At 58.4% G+C, this 25,995-nt stretch overlaps 4 protein-coding genes across 4 annotated transcripts, besides 1 other annotated feature; all 4 read left to right on the plus strand.

Moving 5' to 3' along the window:
* Nucleotides 1-90: 90 nt before the first annotated feature.
* Nucleotides 91-1,737, plus strand: LDBPK_343740 (expression site-associated protein 5 (ESAG5), putative; the record flags this gene model as incomplete). The annotated part of the gene is made up of 1 exon (XM_003864485.1): nucleotides 91-1,737. The coding sequence occupies one exon, from the start codon at nucleotides 91-93 to the stop codon at nucleotides 1,735-1,737; it is 1,647 nt and encodes a 548-aa protein (XP_003864533.1).
* Nucleotides 1,738-5,944: 4,207 nt separating this feature from the next.
* On the plus strand, nucleotides 5,945-13,831 carry LDBPK_343750 (phosphatidylinositol 3-kinase-like protein; the record flags this gene model as incomplete). The annotated part of the gene is made up of 1 exon (XM_003864486.1): nucleotides 5,945-13,831. One exon carries the CDS (start codon nucleotides 5,945-5,947, stop codon nucleotides 13,829-13,831), a length of 7,887 nt encoding a protein of 2,628 aa, XP_003864534.1.
* Nucleotides 13,832-18,226: 4,395 nt separating this feature from the next.
* LDBPK_343760 (hypothetical protein, conserved) lies at nucleotides 18,227-19,039 on the plus strand (the record flags this gene model as incomplete). The annotated part of the gene is made up of 1 exon (XM_003864487.1): nucleotides 18,227-19,039. One exon carries the CDS (start codon nucleotides 18,227-18,229, stop codon nucleotides 19,037-19,039), a length of 813 nt encoding a protein of 270 aa, XP_003864535.1.
* A 2,889-nt stretch (nucleotides 19,040-21,928) lies between these two features.
* Nucleotides 21,929-21,943: a sequence feature (Short protein (LDBPK_343770, CBZ37854.1) was converted to a misc_feature.).
* Nucleotides 21,944-25,016: 3,073 nt separating this feature from the next.
* Nucleotides 25,017-25,301, plus strand: LDBPK_343780 (hypothetical protein, conserved; the record flags this gene model as incomplete). The annotated part of the gene is made up of 1 exon (XM_003864489.1): nucleotides 25,017-25,301. The coding sequence occupies one exon, from the start codon at nucleotides 25,017-25,019 to the stop codon at nucleotides 25,299-25,301; it is 285 nt and encodes a 94-aa protein (XP_003864537.1).
* Between the last annotated feature and the right edge of the window lie 694 nt (nucleotides 25,302-25,995).

Consider the following 25,995-nt stretch of genomic DNA (forward strand, 5'->3'; position numbering starts at 1 on the left):
TTGCGCTGTCTCTCCCGCGTCGCGCTGTACCCTTGCCGCCCTCTCTGAGAGACGTTCATCCCCCCACCGTTTTTCTGCTTTTCATCTTGTATGTCTGCTGCGTTTGCAGCCATGAAGTCTTACGGAAAGCGAGGCGGCCGCGCCGCCTGGGCCCACAAGCGCTCGCTGTGCGTGCTGTGGCTTCTATTCCTGTCCGCCAGCTGGCTTTGCTTCCGCGGAACGCAAAGCACGCACGGCGGTTGCCTGACGGATATTCGCGCCACGGCCGACAAGGGCGCCATCGGCTGTCGTTCCGCCAACGTCTCTGTGGCGGTCACGTCGACCTTCATGAACACCTTTATCAAAGCTGCTGTCATTCCCATGATCCAAAATGATAGCAACACCCTTATCGTCCCCCAGCAGGAGGTGAACCACGTCTGGGTGGACAAGATGGTGCTGCAGCATTTCAAGCTCGGTTCTCTCACCGTCAGCACAGGCGTGCCAGACGCGCAAAGCATGATGATACGCGGCACGGGACTCGGTCTCAAGGTGAACAAGTCGCGCTTCATTTTTCATTACATGGGCGTGAGGTGCAGTGGGACCTTCTGGGCGTCACTGAAGGAAACCGCTGTGGATGCGGTGATTCGTCTCACGCTTCTACCAGAGGAACGGTGGAACGTGACCTTCCCGCGTCTGGCGCTTGACTGGGGTCAGGTGGACGTCCACCACGAGTTGGACAGCGAGACATGCAGTTTAGCGCAAAAAGTGGTGGAGCTGTTTACTGGTGAGCTCGACGTTTTCGTGGTCTCAAAAGTAAAGCGAATGTTGGATGAAGAGATGCCGCGGAAGGCAGCTGATCGACTCAACGATGCCTTTGCGAGGTTTGGCATCCGCGCCATCACCCCGCCCGTGATGACAGCCAACGCGATGGCTGTGACGCTGGACTTGAACCCGCTCGATTTCGGCTGCGCGTCGACGCCTACCGCGTCAACCGTGCCTGAACTTGTGTCTCGCGACATTGCCGCACGCACCACCGCGACGAGCGTGAACAACGTTCTCTACAATGCGGTACAGGCGCAGCGTCTGCAGGTGGAGAAGCACCTATCAGCGATGTGGAACACCTCGTTGTTAGCGGATCTTTTCCCTGAGCTGTACCGTGCGTGCCCGGGATGCAGATTGTACACTCTCGCACAGGCAACAAAGGCACCTATAATCGATGTGCTGCGCGACGGTGAAGTCTCAGTGGATGTCCACGACCTCATTCTCGGGGTCTATGTACAGCCAAACTCCTCCGAGCATTCCTCGGCCTTATCTTCTCTCATTACAGAAAAGCAGCTCAGACCGAGGGCAGGCTTCTCCGCCGCCTACCGGTCCTTTGAAAGGAAAAAGAGGATCTCTTCCCAGTACCACCGTAAAGCATTTCCAGTGCTGGCGATCGGGTGCTCCGCCGCATCCGGTGTCCGCAACATCAGTGCCAGCACAGGTCACTCGATCAGCTACGAGCTACTTCCGGTGCGCGACGTTGCTGTGAAGGTGATGGTGTCTAACATTGGTGATGTCAGCACGAAAGACCTGGAGAAACTCATCACCAAAGTGTGGAACGACTTCGCCGCACCGCTGGCCAACAGTGCGTCCCCGCTGAAGCTGCCGTTCTTTTTCCAGGAGGCTGTGCTGAAGGTCGGACCCGACATCATCGAGGGCGGCGTGAATGTCAGCCTCAAGGAAGAGTTTTTGCAGGCCGTTTTGTCGACCCTGTAGGCCGATCACGGAATGAAGAGTAATGGACGGCTGGAAAGCGTGGAGGTCGGGGTGGGGGTCCTCCAACTGGTGCAACCGCACGTGTACGTCGCCGCGAACCAAGAAGACGGAAGCGGTTGATTGAAGACGACGTGCACGACTTCTCCGTCTTTGCGGCTTCGCTGTTTCCTCTTTATTTTCCTCGGGCTGGCGACGTTTGGTGTTTCTGACGGGTTTATACCTCTCTCTCTCTCGTTGTCTTATGCGCGCCACTTGGGCGCATCTCGTCCTGCCCTCATCCCTTTCCTCGTATGCCTTCGCGTCTGTCTCGTTTGCGTGGGCGACTTGAACCGGGAAAAGGTGGCTTACTTTCTTCATGGGCGCCGAGTGGCATCGCCGTCACTCCCTCCCATCTTTCACTGAACCATTCACTGCTTGTTTGTGTGTGTGCTTTCTTCCGCTCTACAATCCCTTCCCCACCCCTGTAGTGGTGCAGCCGTCGCCATTGTTGTATGTAAAGTGCTTTATCTGTTCTGTGAGGAACTTTCTCTGCGCTGTATTCGTGTGCTTCTCCCTCTCTCGTTGTTCATCTCTGACGTTCTCCCTGCTGTCTTCTCCTCTGCCGTATTTCCGTTTGTTTTTATTCAACCTCCAGAAAGCTGTCCGACAGAACATGAATGCGCGAGTTGCCGTCAACGAGGACATGCCCTGGCTGTTGGCTGGAGAAGGAGCGAGGGGAGAGACGGACCAGAGGACCCCTCTTCAATGCATCCATCTTGTCCCTGTCGTGCGTGGCGCTCGACTCCGTCTGCTTTGTTTTCTGCCACGTTTGTGCTCTCCCTCACAGACACACACACACACACACACTCACTGCTGTTGTTCCGCCCGTCCCATTGGTGATGTGTGAGGCGCTTGATGTCCCTTCAATCCCTTTTTTCTTTTTTTTTTGCTCGCACGCTCTCTCTCCCTCCATCCCCGATGCCAGGGTGAGGCCGACGCCTCTGTGCGTGCTATCTCTCGTTGTTCAGTACTCCGCTGTCTGTGTGGGAAGAGCCAAGCAGCCCACCCCGCCCACCCCTTCTCTGCCCAATGCCGAACCACTTCTTGTGGTGTCGGTGGTCAAGTACCGACGGCGTAGGGAAGCCAGAGCGACCGGCGTCAGTGAACACATCTGTGCTATCCCTGTGACAGGCACAATGTCAGCGTGACTCGAGCGCATCTCTCACCTTTTCCTCGCTGCCCAGTGGTGTGGGGAGCCTGGGCCACCCCGGGGGAGAAGCCTTACCAGGTGTTGACCGGCATGATGTGAGAGCGGCTGTGAGGCGACCTGCGCAGAGGGTGGGTGGGCAGAGCTTGAGGCAGGGGCCGCGCTCAGCTAACTGAGTCGGCGCGTTGCTGCAACGCGTGTGTGTCTGCTGCCGCATTGCACCACGTGATGTGCCCCCGTGAGACAGGGCGGGAGTGGTGTGGAGTTCACCACATGCTCTGTGCCAGGAAGTGGACGCGTTGGAGAACGAGGAAACAAGCTCTCTTCGTGTCCTCGTGCGCCTCGCTGCGGCATCGACTCACCACAGCGGCAGGACATTCATCTACACCCGGTTTTTTTTTTGTTCACTAAAGGTGAGGAAGAGAGAGAGAAGGCAGCAACTGCACGCCGTCCGCTATTTCGGATCGTCTCATGCGGACGCCGATGTATTGGCGCGAACTCTCGCCGGCATCAAAGCATGCGCTTGATCGCAAGACATCATTGTCGGCGAAAACCACGGCGTGCTGAAAATACTCCATCCCCAAAGAAGAGACACGAGAGACGACAAGGAGAAAAGGTGGGAATATTTGATTCGAGCAACAACGACATCAGCGGATCATGCTCTTGAGCGCGCGCTTTCCCACCAACGCAGGCATGCGCGTGGCGAGGCGTGACGCTCCCGCCACCACTCGCTCGATATTTTTTCTCTTGTCGCGGTGCAGCGGGGGCGGTTGGCATCCCGACCTAACGCGCAAAATCGAGAGGGACTTGCAAAAGGGTCAGCGTTGATGGCCGTCTCTGTTGACGTCGCTGTCAGCACATACGACCGTGCAGCATCGCGTGGGTGTGAGCCCCCACGCACTACACCTCGTCGCCTTCTGTTGCGCGTGCGCCTCTTTTGGCCCAAAGTCTCTCTCGCTCTCGCAAACACGCCTCTTCTTCGTCTTTATCCTTCTGTCGACCCCGTGGGTTTTATGCAACGGCTATCACGGGTCTTGTGCCTGCGTATTCTATGGGCTCAAACTCCCGTGCGTTTTTCCTTTCGGCACTGTTGTGTGCTGTAACCTGTCCCTCGTACGCCGCGCATCGCCTGCAAGTGCCGACCTACCGACGCAACCACCGCACCCCACACGCGTGCAAGAACGGCTGCGGCGCGGATCTATCACACGCGCTGAATCTTCTTGGGCGAGCGAGGAAAAGCACCATTCAAAGCAGGGGGCGGGCGGACGAACTGAGACGACGACTTCAAAGCAAGGGGGCAGCGACGTCTTTTGTCTATCGCGCCTCCTCATTGCCGACTCAGTGTATCTGCGACGTTGCCCTGCTCCACTGTGTATTACTCTCCCCAAGAAGTGAAAACAGCGATTTTTGTTTCGCCTGCAGCACGCTGGTCGGCTCACTCATCACTTCCACCGCGCGCATACCCGCACACACGCCACCCACACTAGCCCGTATTTATTTCTCCCGCTTTCGTATCTGGGCATACATACGCACAGAGTTCACGCCCGGGGCAACGCGGACGTCTGGGAGGCGCGTACCATCAAAACGGCAAAGCAAAGGAGCAATATCCTTTTCTCGTCTTCCTGCTTGACTTCCTGCCCCGTGCTCCGAGAACGGAGTCTACACCCCGGTACGCACCGCCTTTGCATCGTAAGCGGCGTGGTTGCTAAACTGATACACGAAAACATACTCACACACACACACACACACAAAGAAAAGCGTCTCTGTGTGCGCAGGCCCGCGTGCGGGCCAACTAGGATATCCGTGCCACCTGCATTCTTCGGCTTCTATCCACCCCATCTGCACGCGACGTTCGCTGATTGAAGCAGGGAAAAAGAAAGAGACAACGTGAGACACAGAGCCGAAGAGACGCGCTCGGTGCTGTTCGCTGGCGCTGCTGCGGCGCCTTCGCCCATTTTTTCTGTGGTTGACTTTATTGGTGTAGGCCCACTCTATGCGCAACTCTCACGCATCAACGTGATTTTATTTTGTCTGTTCGCGCAAGTGCTCTGAACGGCATCTGGCCGCGTGCCGTTCTTCTGCTTTTTTTTGGTTGTCTTTGCGTGTTTCTGGCCTCTCCCCCTCCTGCGCCCGGGAACACTAGAGGACGGAGAGGAGTCATCTCGTGTCTGGAGTCTGAAGTTTGCTGTGTTTGTGCGTGCGTGTGTGTCTCGTTCTCTGTTCCTTTTTTTTTCTCTTCCGACTATACGCCAGCGTCTTTTGATCTGCAGTCGCCGAGCACGCGCTTTCCCTCCCCGCGAGTTTTGTATCTTCTCCTGTTCTTGTTGTTCGTGTCTTATTTGCGGCGCCGCGCTGCCTGTCCGCTCTCGTGCCTCCTCATCTTTGGCTACGGATCTCTGTTGCCCTCGCTCTCGTCGCCTTGCTTGCTGTCTGACTTCGTTGTCTCGCGTGTGTTGTGACGCACCTTCCCGGCTTCTGCGCTTTCCAGCTTTCTCTCTTCTTCTCTCCCATCTATTGACACCGACGCTCTCATCGCGAACGGCCCACTGTGTCTGCACCCGCCCCTCTCCTCCGTTGCCGTCTCACTTCCCTTTTGCCGTTTTACGGGTTCCCTGCCTTTCCTTGCCGCGTCTTCTCGGCTCTGTCGCGGCAGCGTCGGCCTGTCCAAGGCAGCCCGTGAAAGAGTCGTTACCGAGCCTTGACCGAGTGCCAGGTGCACGCGCGAGGACCCTCACGCCCTCACTCTCGCCGTCTTGTTTTTCGTTGTTGTTGTTGTTTCAGCCTGCGGTCGAACGAGCAACGTTGTGGCGGCTTGTGACAGTGTGGTGGTTGCGCCCGTTTCCGCCGCATTCGCGCGCAACTCCCGCTTATAGGCTCTAAATTTAACGAGGTGACGCTTGTAACTCTCTCCCTCTTACCGAGCGGTTGCGGGGTAGGCACGCCGCGCGGTGTAGTCCACCTCTCCCACGCACATGCACCAGCGGTTCGCCGGCGTCCACGCACGCACTGTAGCGACGCACAATGGCAGAGACGCTGGCCCCCAACGACGTGGGTGGCATCTCCGTCACAAAGCTCTTCAGCAGCGATAGCACCGCCGCGTTGGGTCAGCAGCTCAGCTCCATCTTCTCGAATCTCAATAGCACGCCGAATGACCGACAGCAGCGCGCTGAGGAGTGCCTCAGCGCCTTGACAGACACCCTTTTCCTTCACGAAAACGAGCTTGGCGCGAACGAATCGCTACACGAGCGCATCATTTCTCTCATCGACGGCACCTTCTGCACCTCTGTTGACAAAGGATGTAGCTCTTTCCGCGTCGTCTTTGACGTGAAGTGGAAGGATCAGCACGAGAAGAGAAATCGCTGCTTCGTTCTACTGCTGAGTCGCGCATTCAAGTGCACCACGCCGGAGGACTGCCTGAAAGTAATTCAGTGCCTCGGCGAGGTACTCGAGGACAACATTCGCACGACGACAGACCTTTTAGCAGATAACGTGGAGCCGCTCCTCAGAGACCTCTTCGCGGCTGACGTGCACCGCCGCACCGTCGCGTGTGAGGTGCTTGCCAAGATCGTTTCGACGACAACCTTCATCATTAAGCGAAACCCGACACTGCTGGAGCTTCTTACATCATCGTGTGCGCCGCTGGTGACACTAAAGGATGCGATGGAAACTCGCAACCTGTGGCACCGCACGGCGCTCATCCGCCTTACCTCCGCTCTCGTGGAGAACTGCTACGAGGTGACACCGGCAGTGGCGAAGGACGTGGCCGACCTCGTCTTTCGCTACATGCGCGCTGCGGAGGATGAGTCGCAGCTGGTCGGCGTTCTCTCCGCTCTCATTCACGTTGCCGTGACGCCAGCGTTTGTTTCGGCTCCGTGGGATTTGCCACAGCTGGTGCGCTTTCTCTGCGAGACGGACTGGTCTGTCTACGCCGTCGCCACTCGCGTCGCCGCCGTCGCTGCCATAAACAAAGTGGCCTTTTTTTTTTGCCAAGAGGAGAATGCCTGCTACGAGGCGCTGCGGACGCGTTCGCTGGAGTTCATCTCGTTGGACGACGCTGTGGAGGTGGTGACGGAGGGGCTCGAGCTTATAAAGGAGATGGAGGTGCTGGAGAGGGAGCTTCACTTGGGGACCGCCGTGGTGAACGCGCTCTGTGCGTGCATCCAGCGGCTGCCCCACGTGCCGATCATCTATGAGTTGCTGGAGCTCATTCGGGAACGCTACGGCGATCTCGAGGTGAAGCCGATCTATTCCCTCTTAGAAGGCTACCTAGACACCAAGCAGGAACTGCTGAACTTTGGCAAAGTGAACGCGCTGCTGCGCTTCGCTGGGTCGCGAATTCGCTTGGACGACCCACGGCTCGCACAGCTTCGCATCAACGTAGGCGCCAACCAACCGATTCCCGTAATACTGCATTCACTGCCGCTGCTGACAACGCTACAGCGGACGGAGCAGCTGCACGAGGTGCTGGAGATTCTCTCGCACGACGACCGAGGTGTGCGGCGCGTCGCTGTCTCCACAGCGCTGGAGCTGTGCGAGATCATGATGGAGCGCAACAAGTTTCGAAACGCCACGCCAAAGGGCGGCGTGCAACGCATGCAGTGGCTCGATGAAGAAGTCAGCAACGCGGTGGAGCGTGTGCTCGACGTCGCCGTGGCGGACCGCGACCCGGAGATTCGGCTTTGGGCGCTGCAGCACCTGACCGTGCCCTTCTTCCCGTACCTGTGTCTTTGCGACAACCTGGATGCCATCTTCATGGCACGCAACGACAACGACAAGGCAACACGGGACCAGGCGCTGACGCTGCTGTGCCAACTGCTCCCATATCACCCGACGGTTGTACAGCCGCAGCTGCAGCGTGCGCAGGAGTACATGCTGCACGACGTCGCCACCATGGACGCGTCCGTGTCCTTTGCGGTGTGCAAGGCCGGCCTGCTGAAGATGTGTGTGGACCACGATGCCCTCCTCATTGAGAAAAGCACTGTCGAGGCGATTGTGCTGCGGCGTCTGGAGGCGCAGCCCTTCATCTCTCGATCGCTCTCCATCGCTTTGCTGCAGCTCATTCGCTCGATCCTGGAGCGCACAGCCTCGCAACACCACTCCGACTTCCACTCGTTTTTACGGCCGCTCCTCCTCATCGTCAACGGCGGCGACTCGTGCACACGCCGCCGCGAGGCGTTGGAGACTCTGACGGCGTTCATTAGTCACATCACCAAGACGGACATTTCAGGGCTGAGTGAGGTGTACCGAGCGGTCGCCCGCATCATCCGTCGCGAGACGGAAGAGGAGGAGTCTGTGACGATCGCTGCCATGAAGGTGCTCAGCTCCATCGGGGCTGTGACCCCGGTGAAGATGCGCCACGTCTTCCGCATGGTGGAGTCGGACGAGATGGAAGAGGAGGAGGAGGTGGTGACGCCGGCACTGGCTCACTGCAAGCCGCGGCTGCGCATTTCCACGGATATGCCGGAGCGCTACCCCTCCACCGTGCTGTACTACCTCGTTCGCTCGCTGCAGCTTGCGTTGGATCCGAAGCAGCAGGTGGACACGCTGGTAGCGGTGCGGACGATGCTGCATGATGTGGAAGGCAAGGTCAAGCTCAACCTACTCACCCAGCTACTTCCGCAGCTGCAGACGTGGCTGCGCGATCCGGAGCGTGCGTTTCTGTACGAGACGGTGCTGGGCCTGATGAATGACCTCGCCATTCTGCTTTGTCAGTTTAAGGAGTCTGTAGCACCATCCGTCGGCCACGAGCTGCTCCGGTCTGTGCAAGCCTTCTGCCTTCTTCCGCAGGCGAGCCAGAAGCCTTTCAGCGCGTACGTTGTGCAACTGCTCGACAGCCTGGCAAAAGGCATCCCGGCGCAGGAGATGCGGGACAACCGGTGGGCCATCGAGTTTATTCACCAGCGACTCTCGCAGAACAAGAACGACCTTGACCTGGTGCACCGCGTTGTCAAGTCCCTCGAGTCCTTCATTGCAGTAATGCACGAGAAGGAGCTCCAGATGATCCTGCCCCACGTGCTGCAGTGCATCGAGCCGGCGAAAGCATCTCCTGGCGGCAAGCTCTCCAAATCGAAAGACATCAACGACGCCTGCTTCGACTTCTTGAACTTTGTGATGGCGAAGCAGCTGACGCTTGTGAAGCACTGCTGTGCGCAGATTGTGCACACCATCATGTGGTACATTGAGCTGGCCGACAGCAATGAGGAGATGGATGTCGGCCTCAACACGCTCGCGACGCTGGTGGACACGGTGAAGATGCCGGCGAAGCGATTTATCATGCCCATCGAGCGCGTGGCGGTGCGCAACGGCTTCCCGCCGCAGTACTTCGTGAACCTTGTGCAGAGCGCTGCCGGTGGTGCAAAGATCCGCATGACGACGTCGAACGGCACAGGCCTCAACCCGGACCGCCCCATTACGCTGGTGTCACACCTGCCGCGTCTGTCACAGGCCGAGTTTGAGCACGAGATGCGTAGCACGCCGCGCTCGGAGAACGTTCTCATCGACGTGCTAGACGTCCGCCACCACCAAGGCCAGACCATGATCGACTTCCGCTTTCACCCTGGCACGGACACGGCGGCGTGCTGCAACCTTTTCAGCCGCAAGGCCACCGACAACAAGTCCGCCATGCGCCGAAATTTGGGCATTCTGCGCGTGGAGCAGACGGAGGAGAGCCCACGGCCGGTCGGGGCGGATGTCATCAAGGCACTGGCGAACTTGCCGGTGGCGAAGACGAAGAAGCGAGAGCAGTCCTGGGTGTTGTGGCTGCACAACGCTACGGTGACGCTTCTGCGCAATTCTCCGTACGCCGTGTTGCGGGACACCTGCGCCGTCGCGGACCGCAACACGGAGCTGGCCAAGGATCTTTTTCCCTTCGCCGTGGCTGCCGTGTGCGGGCACCTCGAGACGCCGCTGCGGGCGCAGCTCATGGACATCTTTGACCGCGCGCTTGCTGCGGCACCTGCCGACGTGAAGCAGGGGCTCTTCTGCTTCGCCGAGTTCATGGAGAGCGAGCGCGATGATGACCGCGTGAAGCTTGTAAAGGTGATGCGAGAGAGTGTATTCAGCGTGGATCGCGAGTCGACCAGTCAGAAATTCGGCATCAACTACGACCAGGACCCGGAACGAGGTGTTATTGTGACGAAGCTGGCTCCAAACGGCCTCGGCGCCCGCGCCGGTGTTCCGATCGGGGCGCAGCTGCTCGCTATCAACGATATCCCGGTGCGTGCGGTCAGCGATATTCGGGGCCTCATTGAGGGACTGACGCACATTGAGCTTTTACTGTCGTACGAGGTGGAAGAGAAGACGAAATCGAAGCCGAAGCCGCTCATGAACTTGGAGGTTCTGGCGTCGGTCGCCTTCAGTGGGGAGATGCACATCAAGGCCATCTACTTTAACGAGGTGCTCTTCGAGAGCCTCTCCAGCAAAATCTGCAAAATTACGGACCGCAAGGACAGCCAGATGCGCCGCGTCATGACGATTGCCGAGGATCTAATTCAGTATTACCGGCACTTGAACATGACTATGACAGCCAACGGGCTGTTGAAGACACTCACGCGCAAATTTTCCGATGAAATCTTTGCACCGGAGCAGTTCGGCTTCGAGGAGATCGCGTCGTTGGAGCAGCTGAACTGGTGGAGCGAGGCGCTGCGGCGATACGAGGCGCGCATGGCCAGCTTCGGCGCCCGTTACCTCGAGGTGGCGTCGCTTGTGGGCGTGCTGCGGTGTGAGCAGGCGCTGGGGCACTCGAGCCGCGTGCAGGAGCTCGCCGAGCAGTACTGGGAACAGCTGCCGGCCGACGCGCAGCGAGAGGTGGCACCGTTCCGAGCTAAGGCAGCCTTCTGCCTTGGGGCCTGGGACACCTTTGATGCGCTGGCGTTAGACAAGCGCATGCAGAGCTGCTTCGGCGTCGTCGAGCGCTGCGCCGCACTGTTTCGGGCTGAGTGCCACGACGAGCTCTTGCGGTACACAGACAAGGTGCGCGAGTCGATGCTCGAGTCCTTCGCCGACTCGCTGAACGAGAACTACAACCGCGCGTACGAGGGCATGACGCGTCTGCAGCACTTGCGCCATTTCGAAGAACTCGTCTCATTCACCACGGCTTGCGAGGAGCGGCAGGCACTGCTGAAGCGCGTGTGGCATCGCCGGCTCGTGCAGATGTCCTCCCGGCCGGACGACCTCATGACGGTGCTCTCCATCAACTCCCTTGTGCTCGAGCCGGAGGACGACCTGCACTCGTACGTGTATGTAATCCGATGCCTGTGCAAGTCACAGTGGTTCTCCCACGCGGAGCACCTCCTGCAACGGCTGCTGCGTGAGAACGCCTCTCTCGAGGTCCTATGCGAGTGCGACCCGGAGCTGATCCACACCTACATCAAGTACGTGTACCTCGCCAAGGACAAGCACGGAGCGTACGTGGAGCTGAAGAACATCCTGTCCGCCGTCGAGGTCGACCCCGAAGACCCGCGAGCCGAGATGTGGGGACAGTGCTGGCTGCTGCTGGGCGAGTGGACCATGTATCTCTTCCCCGATTGCGGCGAGGAGGCCATCAAGGAGCTCATGTGCGCCACGGAGTTGGGCCCCAACAGCGCCGCCGCCTTCCATTCGCTCGGCATTCTGCACTGCGATCTCGCCCGAGACCCGAGCACACAGGGCGAGGTGCAGAACAATCACCTGATCTGCTGCATCAACTCCCTTTTCAAATCCATTCAGCTGTGCAACGACGTACCGGGCAGCCTCGTGATGCAGGATGTACTACGCATTCTCTCCGTCTGGTTCGCCAACAGCAGCATACGAGAGATCAATGAGGCAGTGCATCACGGCGTGCAGGTGGTGGCGGACCACGTGTGGCTGAACGTGGTGCCACAGCTCATTGCCCGCATCGGCATAGAGGCCCGCTACGCCCGAGCCATCCTGACCGACCTGCTCATTCGCGTAGGGTCACAGTACTCCCACGCCCTCATCTACCCTCTCACGGTGGCCGAGAAGTCGCCAGACGCGGTGCGGCGGCACATGGCAGAGCGCGTAATCATGGGCATGCGCAACATCCCAGAGAACGACCGCATTGTCAAGGAGGCGTCCTTAGTGAGCAACGAAATGGTGCGCATCGCCATTTTGTGGACAGAGAAGTGGCACGCGGCGATTCAGCAGGCGGCCTACAAGCCAAACAACACAGCCGCTATCTTCTCCATGTTGCAGCCTCTGTACGCGGAGCTCGACCGCGCCTCCACCCCAAACGAGCTCAGCTTCAGGTGCAACTTCGGGCAAACGCTGCGCCGCGCCAAGGTGGCCCTGGAGGAGGCAAAGACGGAGGAGGCGTGGGGGTTCTTGCGGCAGGTGTACGCGCAGCTGCGCCGCGGCGTGCTAGAGCGTCGGCTGTACATGAGCGACGTCTCGCCGACGCTGGATGGCATTCAAGACAGTATTGTGGCAGTGCCCGGCACCTTTGAGCATGACAAACCCCTCATCACAATTCTCAAGTTCCACAGCCGGGTATACGTGATGCCGTCCAAGCAGAAGCCGCGCCGCATCGGCCTCGACGCGTCCGATGGCAAAAAGTACCGCTTCTTACTCAAGGGCCACGAGGATATGCGGCAGGATGAGCGCGTCATGCAGTTCATTCGGCTCATCGATACCATCTTCCAGTCCGATAACGCGGCGAGTGCGATTGGACTGAGCATCCCGCAGTACGCTGTGATTCCGCTCACCGACAACGTCGGCGTCGTCGGGTGGGTGGAGAACACAGAGACGATCTACAAGATGCTGGAGACGTACAGGCAGGCACACGAGGTTTCCATCTACGAGGAGGTCAACCTCATCATGAAGAAAGGTGGGCTGGACACAATCGAGGACTACCACCGGCTGCCAAAGCAGCAGCGAAAGGCGCTGCTGAACTACGCGATGGAGAACACGCCAAAGAACGAGCTGCGCCACATCTTCTGGGATCACAACGACACGTGTGAGCAGTGGCTGAGCTACCGCCAGACTTACGGCCAGACGCTGGCGGCCATGTCTATGGTCGGCTACGTGCTCGGCCTCGGTGACCGCCATCTCAACAACCTGATGCTGCAAGGCAACGGGACGGTGGTCCACATCGACTTTGGCGACTGCTTCGAGGTGGCCATGCATCGCGCCCTCTACGCCGAGGCTGTTCCGTTCCGCCTGACACGTCTGCTCGTGTGCGCTCTCGGCATCACCGGCGTAGATGGTCTTTACCGCATGACATGCGAGCTGGCCATGAAAAACCTTCACCGCCACAGCGAGAACCTGCTGTCCATTCTCGAGGCCTTCATCTACGACCCTATCATCAACTGGCGACTCAACACGGTCAACGATGTCACGGAGAAGTCCGGGTCCAAGTCGGCGCAGCAGGAGAGCAGCAACGGCGGCACCGCTGCTCTCGCAGGCGAGACGGCTGCGGCGGCCTGCTTGGGGGTCGACGACGCAGCACAAGCGGAGGCCAAACCTGTTGCGATGCAGCTGTCCAAGTCCGTTTCGAAGCCGGTGCCGCACTCTGCCTTGCCAGGGGAGAGCCAGATGTTCGAGAATGGTGAGGAGACGCGCAACCAGCAAGGAGACTTGGCTCTAGCACGGGTGCAGGCGAAGCTCACCGGCCAAGATTTTGGCGTGGTGAACAGTTCCTTCTCTATGATGCGCTCCTCGCGCCGTCTCGAGGCTGGCGGCTCCCAGCCGCAGGGGTCATCGTGGGGCTCGAACAGTCTCGCCGGCTTCACCGACTCGCCGAAGGACTCGTTCGCAGCGCCGCTCCTCACCACCTACCTCTCCCTCCGTGTGTTGAACGGGGGTGCGGAGAGCCTCGACGTGCCGCACCAGGTCGACCGCCTCATTCAAGAGGCGACGAGCCTCGACAACTTGTCCGACGCGTTTCTCACCGGCTGGGCACCCTTCTGGTAGAGGATCGGCAGCGCACATGCTTTTTGGAGAGGTTCTTCAAGCCCAGCACACAAAACAATCGTGGATCAGCCGCGGCATCCCCTTGACATGCAGCGAAGGTGAACACGTAGAGGCTCGCTGTACTCATGACTGCAGCTTACGGGCTGCAGCTTCGGCGTCCCTCAGGGTGGTGGGCGCCTTCATTTTGCTGCACCCGTCCCCCTGCGGCCTTCGTGATGCTGTGCAGCTGTGGCTCCTCAATTCATCGCAGTCCTCACTTATTTCTTGCTGTCGTTTTCAGCCTTCTTCGTTTGCCGTTTCCCTACCGCTTTATGCTGCGACGGCAGCCGTTTCACGGGCGAGGGCATCGCCCACCTCGGGGGCGCGTACGAGGCGCATGAAGTCTCTCCTGTTTCCCTCTCGCCTCCTGTCTCTTTCTCTCTCGCACCCGTTCGCTTGGTCTGTGTGCGAACCTTTCCCGTTGTACTCTAGTAGTAAATCGACGCCTGAGAAACGAGAAAGGAGATCACTGCCGTCTCGAATGCCGGCGCATATTTACAACGTCTTGGCTGTGCGTCGCAGCGCTGCGGCGCATCGTGGTTGCCCTTCCCGAGATGAGGATGCTTCGTCTCGAGTCAAGCAGCTCTTCACGTCCCTGACATGCGAACCGCACGCATGCTAGTAGGAGAGTCGTCTTCTGGGGAGCTCACTTTTAGGGTAGTGCATACTCGGATCGGATAGGGACGGAGACTGTGCAGACGCAGCGCCGCAACATTTCCCCGAGCCTGTCCTACCCACCCACTGCCCATTAGCGAGCTTTCTTTGTCTACGCCATGGTGCGCCCTACACGCGCACCCTCGTATGTCGGGGCCCTTCACTGGCGGTCTTGATGCGCTGTCTTGTTCTTCGTACCTTGACGCGCCGCACCCGGCACTTGCTTTGCGCAACGCATCCCTGCGTCTCTGCGTCCAACACGTTTAGCTTCCTCCTTCCCTCGCCCTCTCTTCGCCCCTATCGTCGCGGCTCATCGGTGCCGCTCGTGCTCTGTTCTCTTTTCAACAGGCGCGAAAAAGTTTCCGTGTGCGCACGAACGAAAAAAAAACCAAAGACTTACACGCTCACGAGACCCGTACCACAGTGCGGTACCCCAGCCCCTCCAGCCCCGCACCGATAGCGCGCCCATGGGCAGCAGCTGAACTCTCCGAGAAGACAACCGCCCAAGCGGTGTCACAGTCGCCCCTCTTTTTTGTCTTGCGTGCGCGTCCCCCGCTCTCTACCGCCCCACCGCACCTTCCCTGTCGCGGGCGGCGTCCCCTGCGTCTTCATCAAGCAGTTTTTCCCCTCCTCGGTGGCCCCTCTGCAGCCGCGCCTCTTCCTACATTCCTTTAAAAAAGCCCCCCCCCCCCTCTCTCCCTTCCCGCGAACACGGCGGTGCCGTCGGAGCACAAATACGTTTGCTGCCAGATGCCAGGGCCTCCCGGTGCACAGCAAGCGCAAGGCCACCTGCTCGGTGTGCCTGGCGACTGGAGCCAGCGCTTCCGGGGCGACTTTGGCTGCGCGTAAGGCTCTGTCGTGGGCCGGGTGCGCGAACGGGCTGAACAAGGTGGCCGACTCGTGCGCTGAAAACTGTCCGGCGCTCCGCAACGTTGGCGGACCAGCGAAAAAGATGGAGAGAATGCTCCTCACTGTGCACAGCACACCGGGAGATGATGCCTGCGAGCCTTTTTTGTTGCGCGCGCGTTCCGAGTTGGCGTGACTTGCGCGTTTCGTTCAAACCTTTCGAACGCACCGCCAGCGATCGACGGCATCGTCGATGTGATGCTACTAAATCGGAAGCCGCACCACATCTTGCTGGCCATGGATGCCACGATGGCGCCTACGGAGGTGCTGGGCGCTCTCAAGGCTATCGTGGAGGATATGAAAGATGCTAAGACGACGGTGCTGCATGTGGGCTGTCCTGTGTGATCGTTTTGAATGAAGTTAGGCGACGCAGGCCCTCGTTGAGGACGCCTGTATCCCCTTGGCGTGCTTTGTGAGCAGTTCCGCCAAGGTGTTCAGAAGTACGGCGATAGGGGGACCACTCATGCCCGTTTGCCAGGCGGTGGAGGAGGCAGAGTTTGGCGTGAGTTTTGCGCAGCGTTCCCTGGCTGCGGCTCCGGGGGTCGTCTTGTGCAAAAATGGGCAGTCGAGATCGTGCCGACACTCAGCCCTTCGTGCGCACCGTGGGGGAGGGGGGAGCAGGAGGAGGAGGAGGGTGGGTGGGGGACGGAGTTCTCTCCGCGTTGCATGAGATGTGCGGTGGCGGCGGTGCGTGCAATCGCGAAGAGACGCTGCGCTCACTCGACGGCAAAGACGTTGGGAAAACCCGCCGGCGTTTCCTGCAGGGGAGGGCGACACATTCTCGCAGAGGCACTTCTGGGATAAGGTGCAGATCGGCTTGACGGAGAACGGCATCTTTGCGATCGACCAGGGGTGTGCGCAACCGCGCCAGAACCGGGTTGGTATTGCCCAAGGGCGGTCTTGTGTGCGCGCATGTGGGGCTCGGCCGGCTAAGTGCTACCCGCTGCGTTCGAGGGGCACGTGTCGGAGCCGCGGCGCCGAGTTGTTCTCATATGAGGCGGATGACGCCGTTGCGATGACGGTGCAGGGGCTCTTCTCCTTCCTGCAGCCGTGGGCCGCATCCACACGTCCTCTTGGTGGGCAGCAATGGCGACGTGGCGAAACGTGTAGTTCTCGCAGGTGGTAGGAGAGCTGCATGGACATCGCGTCATGCAACTGGTGCGCAGTGATGAAAGGTATGCGGAGCGGCAACGAGGCTGCGATTCCGGTGATGCCAGTCCCCTCGTGTGACAGCGCCGGCTCTGCGCGAGCGTCACGTATTAGCGAAGAAGCTGGTGTTTGTGTAGGTGACAAGGGCTTCCCGGGAGCTGCCGTGGAGCACATGAGTGAGCTGGTACACTCCGAAAGCTCTGGTGCACAGTTGCGTCGTGCCAGTCCGCCTGCATGTTTTTTTCTTGTATTGAGAAAATTGCGGTTGGCTGCGACGACGCTTCTGTGTGTGCTGGCGGTCGCGTAGCCGTACAAGGGGCCTGTCTATGCCCGTGTGCGTGCGTCTGATAAAAAGCAAGATGGCGGTGGGGACGGCGTGGCACGAGTACCGGCAGAATTCGCACGCCCCGTATTTGGCGATGTGCGAAGCAAAGTGGTGTTGTCTCTTGTGCTCGTGGTCACGTTGTTCTTCTCCATCCACTTTTTTCCTTGACGGACGGAGGGGGAGGGGAGGGAAGTCCAGTGGCCTCGTCTCTTCCTTCACTGCCGTTTGTTTGCCACTGGGCTACGAGACCGTCTTTTTCATGTTTTTTTTTTTTAACTGCGCTACGGTCTCTGTGTGCATTTGTGGAAGGAGGAAGGAGGGGCTTTAGAGCCACCGACACCGTCTCGATCCTTCTGTACTCGGGCCATGCTGATGCGGCTGTCCTCTCTCCGCTGACCCTGGTAATTCGTTTTGTTCCTCTTTCGCTTTTCTGATGGAACGGCCCACGCTGGTGTCCCGACTTCCCCGTTACCTTTTCTCGCGCAGCGTAGTGATATGGACAAAGAGAGTGGCGAGAGACACACCGCGATGAAACCCGTGCGCAGCTATACGGGGATATTGGAACGAAAAGAAAAAAAGCGAAGCGGAGGGGTCCGCCGAGCCCCGATAAGGAAGGCACGCCTCTTGTGGCATCACTGGCGGCGGATCGGCACTCGAAGTGTCGTCAAGGGACCACTCGGTTGGAGCACTGCCAGTGCAAGTCTCCGCGGTCAGGCTCACAGAGTCTTGCCTATGCGGACGGCTGGTGCGGAGGGGAGGTGTTGTAGATGCACCCCCGTCACCTGCCGACCCCTCCGACTCCACCACGGAGTCGCTGATCGCTGCTGTTGGCGGATGCCGGCTCGATAGTCATTCACGAATCGAGCGATCGTGGTGGTTTTCGCTGTTCTTTTCATTTTTCACTTCCCCTCTCCACTCGCTCGACACACTCCGGCCTTCACCTCTTGTCACCCCTCCTTCTCCTCGTGCACTAGATGTTACCTATTACGTTCATAGACGTGTGTGGACAACGGACCGCGCCTTCTCCCAGTCACTACGTGACCACCCTCACCGCCACAGCAGCGACCTCAGCATTGATTACGATAGAGACGTGCAGCTACGACTTGCTGCACACCTGAGCTACAGCCAGACATATACGCCATCCAGCACTATCCTCGCGGGGTACCCCCCCCCCTCCCCCTCCTCCCCGGTTCACCTCTGCTCCTCGGCCGCTGCCCCTTCTGCGCCGCTGCCCCTTGCCCCCCCCCTCCTCCTCTACCGAGTCCTCGCACGATCTTCCTTTTTGTTTTATGTGTGTCTTCGCGCTCGGCTCTCTTCTTTTGATGTCTGCGGCTCAGGTTCGACGTAGCGACGGTGCGTGGGAAGTGCCCTCGCCTGACACTTCACGTGACTCCCAGCCGCTTCGACTTGCATACGGTGCGGGTGGCGTCGCCACGAGATGCACTTCGACACATGCAAAGAACGAAATTCAGCCCCACCTAGACGCAATTCACCGAGAGTTGGTGGAACTGAAGCATCGTCGTGAGCGGCTGGAAGCGCAGCGAAAGGAGCTGCTCGAGGGAAGGCGCGAGCACGCGGAAGGTCAGCGGACAGGATGCGTTTCGGGCAGCGTGTCGACGCATGCGGGGGTAGCGAGGTCGCACTCAACTTCGGGTCTTACCTTCGCGCACCCATGCAGCGAGATGGATTCGCTCACCGCCTGCTCCGGATTGCACGCAGCGCATGAACGCCATTCTAAAAGTGTCTATCAAGACTCATTTGTGCTTGCCAACATGAAGCCCATTCCATCCGAAAAGGAGCGGCGACGTCTTTTGAAGGCAACACCACACCTTGCCGTCAAGAACGCACTGCGCACGGCGGCCCAGCACGACAGCACGCTGCTCATGGGATCTTTTTTGCTTGAAGACAACCCGCACACGTGCACCTTTGCGCGAGAACGTCGCTTCCGTCCGCTGCTTGGCCAAAAAGGAAAGTACTTCCTCAGTGCGGACGTTGCCGTGGACCAGTGTATGAACCGCAGCCACGCAAACGCGACGAAATCGCTGAGTGCATTGGGTAGCGCTAGCCAAACGCCCGGCCCAGGTGCCTACACGCCACGATACAGCAAGCTTTCGCGTCCACCACGCTCTTCCTAGCTGCATCACAGGGGCATCCGCTTCGCCAGAAGCCAGCGGGTACGTGCTTCCACTCCCAATCTCGCGTCTACGCGGGCACCTACACATCGAGCAGTGGTGGGCAGATGGGTTGGCGGTGCCACTCTCACTTCTCATTTCCGCTTCTCGGAGGCGGTAAATGTGAATTGGGTGGGCGCGTCGACGTCGCAGCATGAGGCTGCGTGCCCTTCTCCGGCCCGCGTACGTCTCATCATCTTTTTTGTTCTCAACCGAGAGCAGCCACTGCGCGGTCCTCTCTGTGGACCCAGAGAGGATACCCCCGCCCGAAAACTGACGCCCTCCCTCCCTCCCCCCATGCACAGACGCAAACAGCAGTTGTTTTGATTTTATAATGCGCGTCGTGTGCTGCGCACCTTGCCTCGATCCGCTGTCCATGGACACCGTTTCTTCATGACTTTCCGTTTTGTTTATCATAGATATTTGCCGCTCAGCGAGTATTATAATTTGGGTTGTGAGCTGTCGTCTCCTGCAGATTGATGGGCGGTTTCCGGCTTAGGTTGCTCACGTTCTCCTGTTCTCCACCATCTCGGCATCTGTCCTCTACTCGTCATCGTATTTGTTTGCTATTTTTTTATTTGCGTGTCTGGTGTCCCCCTCTTTCTTTGCTGGTTTGCTGATGTCGGCATGCGCTTGCATGCAACGAAGGCCGTCGCGCGGCGGTCACTCATTGATATCTCTTACGTGGCTAGGAGGTGTGCGTGCCCGGAGGTGTGTTTGTGTGTGTGCTTGTGGGTGGGCGCGTGTTTTGATTCACATGGGCGCCTGTGCGCGCGTGCTGCACCTGTCGCACCGTGCTCTCTGTCTCGTGTGTGTTACTGTGTCATGCCGTTTCTGTTGTTTTTTTTTTTTTTCGGTTTTCCTGTTCTGCGTGAGGCGCTGAAGAGGCGCCTTCATAGCGATGATCAATAACTGCACTTCTCCGGGTTGGGTTGACCGCTTAGATACCCGAGCAGCAGCCCAGCTGACTTGCCGCTAACCCTTAACTTTCTGTCTCCAGCTCCGTTGCTTATTATGCGCTGTCGACACAGCGTACGGATTACGTGCCTGTCTGTCGACAAAGAAGAGGAGGCCAACGATGCCCAGGACATGCGATGAAAAGAGAGCTGCAGTAGGCATCCCCCACCTCCGTGGTAAGAGTCTGCTTACAACGACCGGGTGGCGCAAGTATTGTGAGGGCACTCGCGATAGCGACGACTCCCTCGCATCCTCTTCGCTTCTCAGCTGGTCGGTAGGCCGAACCCATCCATGCGGATGGGCAAACCTTGTGCTGGATGCCTCCCTCATCCACCTCCTCTGTGCAACAGTCCCCATGCACGCACGCTCGCTCATTCGATCTGCCGCTTGCCGTGTCCACTCCTCACCCTACCCTGCTGTGATGGCGCCAACTCATCAAAGACGCAACGGCGAGGGTCGAAGTTCACCTCGGCCGGCGCCGTTTTCTCCTTCACGGATTTCATCACCCACTCCTGCGAGCCTCACTTCACCAGCCTTCATTCATGTTTACAGACCCTCTTGTCATTCTTTTCATTACCGTGCACTCGAGCCACGAACGAAGAGCACCGCTCTCCCTCTTTCGCCGCCCTTTCTTCCCTTCCCTGCTCTCTCTCTCTATCTAGCCCCTTCACCGTTCTCGTTGACCACGACGCTGAAACACTGTTTTATCTCAAAAACCGGCTATACCGTCGTTGCTGTTGCTCTCTTCTCTTTTCGTTGTTGTTTGTGCCTGCAAGCGGATAGACTGAAACCTGTGCGTTTGGGTGCCGTTGGCAGCGACGCCGATTACTTTTTGAACAAATACATCGTTCAGTGCACGGTGCGATCTCCTCTAGCTCCCCATCGCTGCCTATCTCTGGTTCCCACGTTTTCGTTTTTTTTTTTTTGCTGCGTTTGCTTGGGTGCTTGTTACGATTATCTGCTTCATCCTCGTCAGGCTCTCCTCTTCTTCCCTCCCGTAGCGGAAAGGATTCGTGCAGCCTGCACTCCTCCCCATCCCCTAAGGAAATCTCGGAACTGCTTCTGCCACTCCAAGCTACTCTTTCTCTCTCTGTGCACACGGTGCGCCGTGCATTCCGTGAGCTAATCCTCACGCAGATTGATGGCAGTGAGCACAAAGTAAAACAAGAAGGAAGGGGCCTCTTGCATTGCTCAAGCGGGCCAGATCGAGGGGGTTCCGCTTTTTTCGTTATTTTGTTTGGCATTCCCTGCTCTCGCTTTTTCCTCTGTGGGCTGTGTCACGCGCAGGTGCACATACAGATATAACACGCAGCCAGACGCACACATCTATATATTTCGTCATATTTCGCGACTCCGTTGTTTCACTCCATTGACTCACCAACTTCTCCCGTTTCCGTGAAGAGCGTCCACCCTCCTGCCCTCCCCCCCCCTCATTCTTCTCCTCGGTGCCTCTGAGGGCAGCTCCGCTGATCGACCTTTCTGGCTGTCTCCGTGTTGTTGTGTTGTTGGCTCATTCTCGTGTTGTTTGCTTTTCCTTCACCTTTCTTTTTACTTGTTTGCTTGTTTGCCTTCGTGTTTTCTCCCCCGCTATCCCTCTCCCCCAACTATACACATACACACAGAAACACATCCTCCGCCTCTTCGGCCACCATCTCCTTGCTCGAGTCTCTGCAGCCACTCGACTGCCATTCTGCTCCACGCCGTCAAGGACAAGCACCGCATCGAGGTAAGTGAAGAAGTGTGTGTGCAGTCGCCGCCGGGTCATACTCACCTTCTTTCCGCTTGAAGGAAACAAAACAACAACACACATCCGCGAAAGGTGCGCCGCGTAAACCGTTATCTCGCTTCTGCTGCTGGTCGGCTTTCTTCGACTGAAAGGGTGAACGGTTGCAGCGCATGTATACTGCCTAGAAAATGGAGTTTCCGTTGTACGATGCTCACCTCACCATCAGCGAAAGCGTCGAGGAGGGAAACGCCATTCCGCCCCCTGACCTCGACAAGCCGCCTCTGTTCTTGGGCTACACCACGCTTGCACTATCGCTGATCTTCATGGGGTGGTTTGCCTACAACGCGTGCGCTTGCTTGGAAGAGGAGACGATGAAATACCACCACGCCTCGCCTATCCTTAGCTCACGCTGGCACCTTGTTCTCTGGACGGCCATCTCACCGCAGATCCTTTTCTTCTGCGCCTATGGCAGCTGGGTGGGGTGGAAGTTCTTCAAGCACAACTAGGTGGGCCCGCTCGCCTCCATCTTTGGCTGTTGTGAAGGCGAGGACACAGATGATGGATGACCGATGACTTCGAACGCCGTCTGCGTACCCGTGTGTGTTGATACTCTACAGAGGTTCTCGTGCTGATCTTGCTTCGTTACATTCCTCGGCCTATGTCTTGACCCCCCTAGAGGAAAAGCCTCTGTATTTGTATCAGCGTCCACGTGGGCTCACTCTCTCTCTCTGTGTGCGTGGGGGGGGGCGGGGGCAAGAGCCCCAGGCAGCCCAGCGATCCCTGGCAAACGCTGAGCCACCTCTGGTGCTGGCAGGGTCACGTGCCTGGGACGTGGGGAGGTCAGGGCAATGCATCGCCGCTCATGTCGGCAGTGAGGTCCGGGGGATGGTGCTGCGCGGGAGCGCCCTGCGGCAGTGAGCACGCCTGCGCCATCCATATGATGAGCAGCGGGTCGACGTGACTCGAGCGTATCCCACCCCACGGCCGTCACACCGCCTACTGGCAGGGCAAGCCCGAGCGACCCCGAGGGGGTGCCCCACATGACGACCGGCAAAGCAGGAGCAGCTGTGAGGCAGCCGTGGTAGGCAGAGTATGAGCCTGGGGCCACGCTCAGACCGCTCAGTGAACATCGCTGCACCGCACATGTGTAACGCTGCTTCGCACCACTCGATGTGCCCCTGTGACCAGGGCAGGGGTGGTGGTGGTGGAGTGGAGTGGAGTGGGGTGGATCGCATGCTGCATGGCGGTGAATGGGCACGTTGAAAAAAAAAGAAACGGTTTTGGCTTTGCCTCGCTGGAGCTCTTTTGGTGTTGTGTTCTTGCGGCCCACGACTGCTGAAGGAAAGCAGACGTGGGCCGCGACGAGACGTGGCTGTGTCTTCTGCTTTCGGCTCGTGGATGATGTAGCCTCGTATATGCGTAGAGGCATCCTGGTCGTTTCTTGTTTGTTACTCGTGTCCCCTCTCCTCTTTGCAGCTAGCTTTCTTCTGCTTTTCTTCGCGTAGTTGTACTTTTAGCGGTGTCTGCGCACATGTGCCTGGTGGTTGTGGGGAGGCGATGCCACCGCTGTGCAGGCGCGCTCGTCTCTGCCTGCGTTGACTATCTTTCTTTTGCTACGGCGTAGGAATAATAGTTTTTCTGCCTGCTTTCGGTCAGCTGCTACTGACCTCTTCACTTGTTTGCCTGCCTGTCTCTGTCGGCGAGTGTGTGTTCCCTGTTGTTGCTCGTGATGCGTCGCGATGTTCAACGCCGCCGCTCTGTGGCCACGGAGTCGTGCCTGCTCGTCCGTCATCGCCACCGCAACTGCGACCGCTTCGCACAAGAACGAGGAGGAACACAGCACACGGCAAAGAGAGTTTGGGCTGCTATTCGAAGTGGGACTAAGATCGGCGTATCAGACGGTGTGTTTCTTGTGCTGCATTCCTCATCTTTGTTGTCGCTTCCTTGCCTGCTTCTCGAAACCTGGCAGGGTGTGCTGCCGGCGCGATGCCAAACTGCGAAGATGAACACCGACACGCGTGTGACCTGTCAGGGGGGGGGCACATGGCACAAGGCACGCTTCACCTATCAAGACGTTGGCCACGTCTCACGAATCTCTTGCAACCCGTCATATTGGAAAAAAAATAAAATAAGTAGGTATTCAAACTGCAAGGGAAGCAGAAGCAAAAAGAACAAGGTGCCCTATCGAGGTGGCTTCTCACTCCAACAGTCGAGACAAGGGTGAAGGCGGAGTGACGACCTGTAGCGTTTCACTTCTGCCCTCCTCCTCTCCCTCCCTTTGGTGGTGGCGAATCTAGCGTGCTAAAGAGAGGCTTTCAAACCCTTCGTAGCGTGCGCACGTCGCATGGACCCCGCAAGTATGCCTCTTCGGCTTCCCGCTCTCATCGCTGCTCGCGCCTCTGGCGTACTATCTCGAGGCGCACATGCCGTTTCGCGGGTGCAAGCGCTGTTTCTGTTTTCTGCACTAACGTGAGCGCATCATCCTTGCCCCCGCCCCTCCGGCAACAACACCGCTGGACCGCTTTGTCTGCCGTCTGACGGCCATCACACTCGTGTGAACGCTCATCTTTCGCTCTGAAACCCTTTACACCGTCCCTCTTTTCCTCTCTCTACTATTCTGTACGCTCGTGCTCAACACCGCTGTTTCGTTGTAGAGTCCTGTGCCATATTTTTATTTTTATTTTTTGCTCATTCGCGGTGCACCAGTCCACTGTCGTGCGTGCGGGAGCGTCTTGCCAAGCAGCAGCCACGGTGCTTTTGAACAAGTAGTGCCGACATTTTGTCCCCCTAGCCTCCTACGCGCACTCTGCAGCTATCGTTTGCCGGTTTGGGAGCATCAGCTCGAGCGGTGCTAGCCGCATACTCGCCTAAGAAGCGGCGCACCTTCCGCGACGCCCTTCGGATACATCTCACTTTTCTTTCCCTTCCTTTCCTTTCCTCCTCCCTCCCACTCCCCTTTGCCCGGGCCTTTCGAAACATCGCGTCTCTCTTGCATCTTCGCCCTCCCATCATCCGCACCCCTGTGTCTGTGCCGCTGCTCACACGTTGCGTGTGGTGGCCAGACATTGTCCTCCTCTTGCGGCTAGGCTTTTCACATGGCTAGCGCGCACACACTCGCACGCATTCTCCGGCTTTCAGCTGGGTCTCTCTTCTCCACACCCTGCCCTCCTCTCCGTCGTGTGGGGGCGCTTCTCGTCCTCCCACGGCTGACCTTTGGATTTCGCTTACTATTGTCGTGTACAAGGTGAGCAGGCCGCCATGTTGAACATTCCGGACTACCGCCAACAACCACTTGTACGCATGGTTTACGCGTGGCCCGCGTTCCTCGGCGTCCTCCTGTTTACTTTGTTGACCCTTGTCGGGATGATGCGCTGCGTTTTTCGGGGCCTTGACGGTGGTTCGCCACGATACATCGGCCCGAACACCACCACTTCTGTTCGGCAAGATATTTTCTATGTTGTAGCTGCTCCACTCGTCTTTCAGGGTCTGTGTGTGAGCATCTACACAACATGGGTAAGCTGGAAGTTCTTTCGCCACAACTGAGCGCCGCTCTGACAGCGACCTCCTGGTGCGGTCAATGTCTTGGTGGTGTGCGCCTCAAAGCCGCTGTGGTGACACCTCTGGCGTGTGGTCGTTCAGCTTTCACGCTCTACACGGAGTGCTCTCCCTGGTACTTCCACCACCACCACCGCCACGGCCACCCAATCCCTCAGCGCATCGGTGTGCACGGGTCTTTCGCTGCGCCTGCGTGCCCACCGAGCGCAGCTGCTCAATTCGAGGTGCGCGCTTCAAAAGTTTTCTCTTTCACCCACTTCCCGCCCTCCCCGTCCTCCCTGCCGGCGGGGAGTCGAAGGGATGACGCGAGTGCCTGTGTGCGCACATGCGTAGATGCGCGCACACGCAACGCAAGGAATTACAACTCCGACCTATTTGATGCGTTCTCGCCACACAAGATCTTTCAACTAACATAAAAAGTTTCTTTTTTTTTTTCAACGTGCCCATTCACCGCCATGCAGCATGCGATCCACCCCACTCCACTCCACTCCACCACCACCACCCCTGCCCTGGTCACAGGGGCACATCGAGTGGTGCGAAGCAGCGTTACACATGTGCGGTGCAGCGATGTTCACTGAGCGGTCTGAGCGTGGCCCCAGGCTCATACTCTGCCTACCACGGCTGCCTCACAGCTGCTCCTGCTTTGCCGGTCGTCATGTGGGGCACCCCCTCGGGGTCGCTC

Source organism: Leishmania donovani, chromosome 34 (assembly GCF_000227135.1).
Source record: "Leishmania donovani BPK282A1 complete genome, chromosome 34".
NCBI lineage: Eukaryota > Euglenozoa > Kinetoplastea > Trypanosomatida > Trypanosomatidae > Leishmania > Leishmania donovani.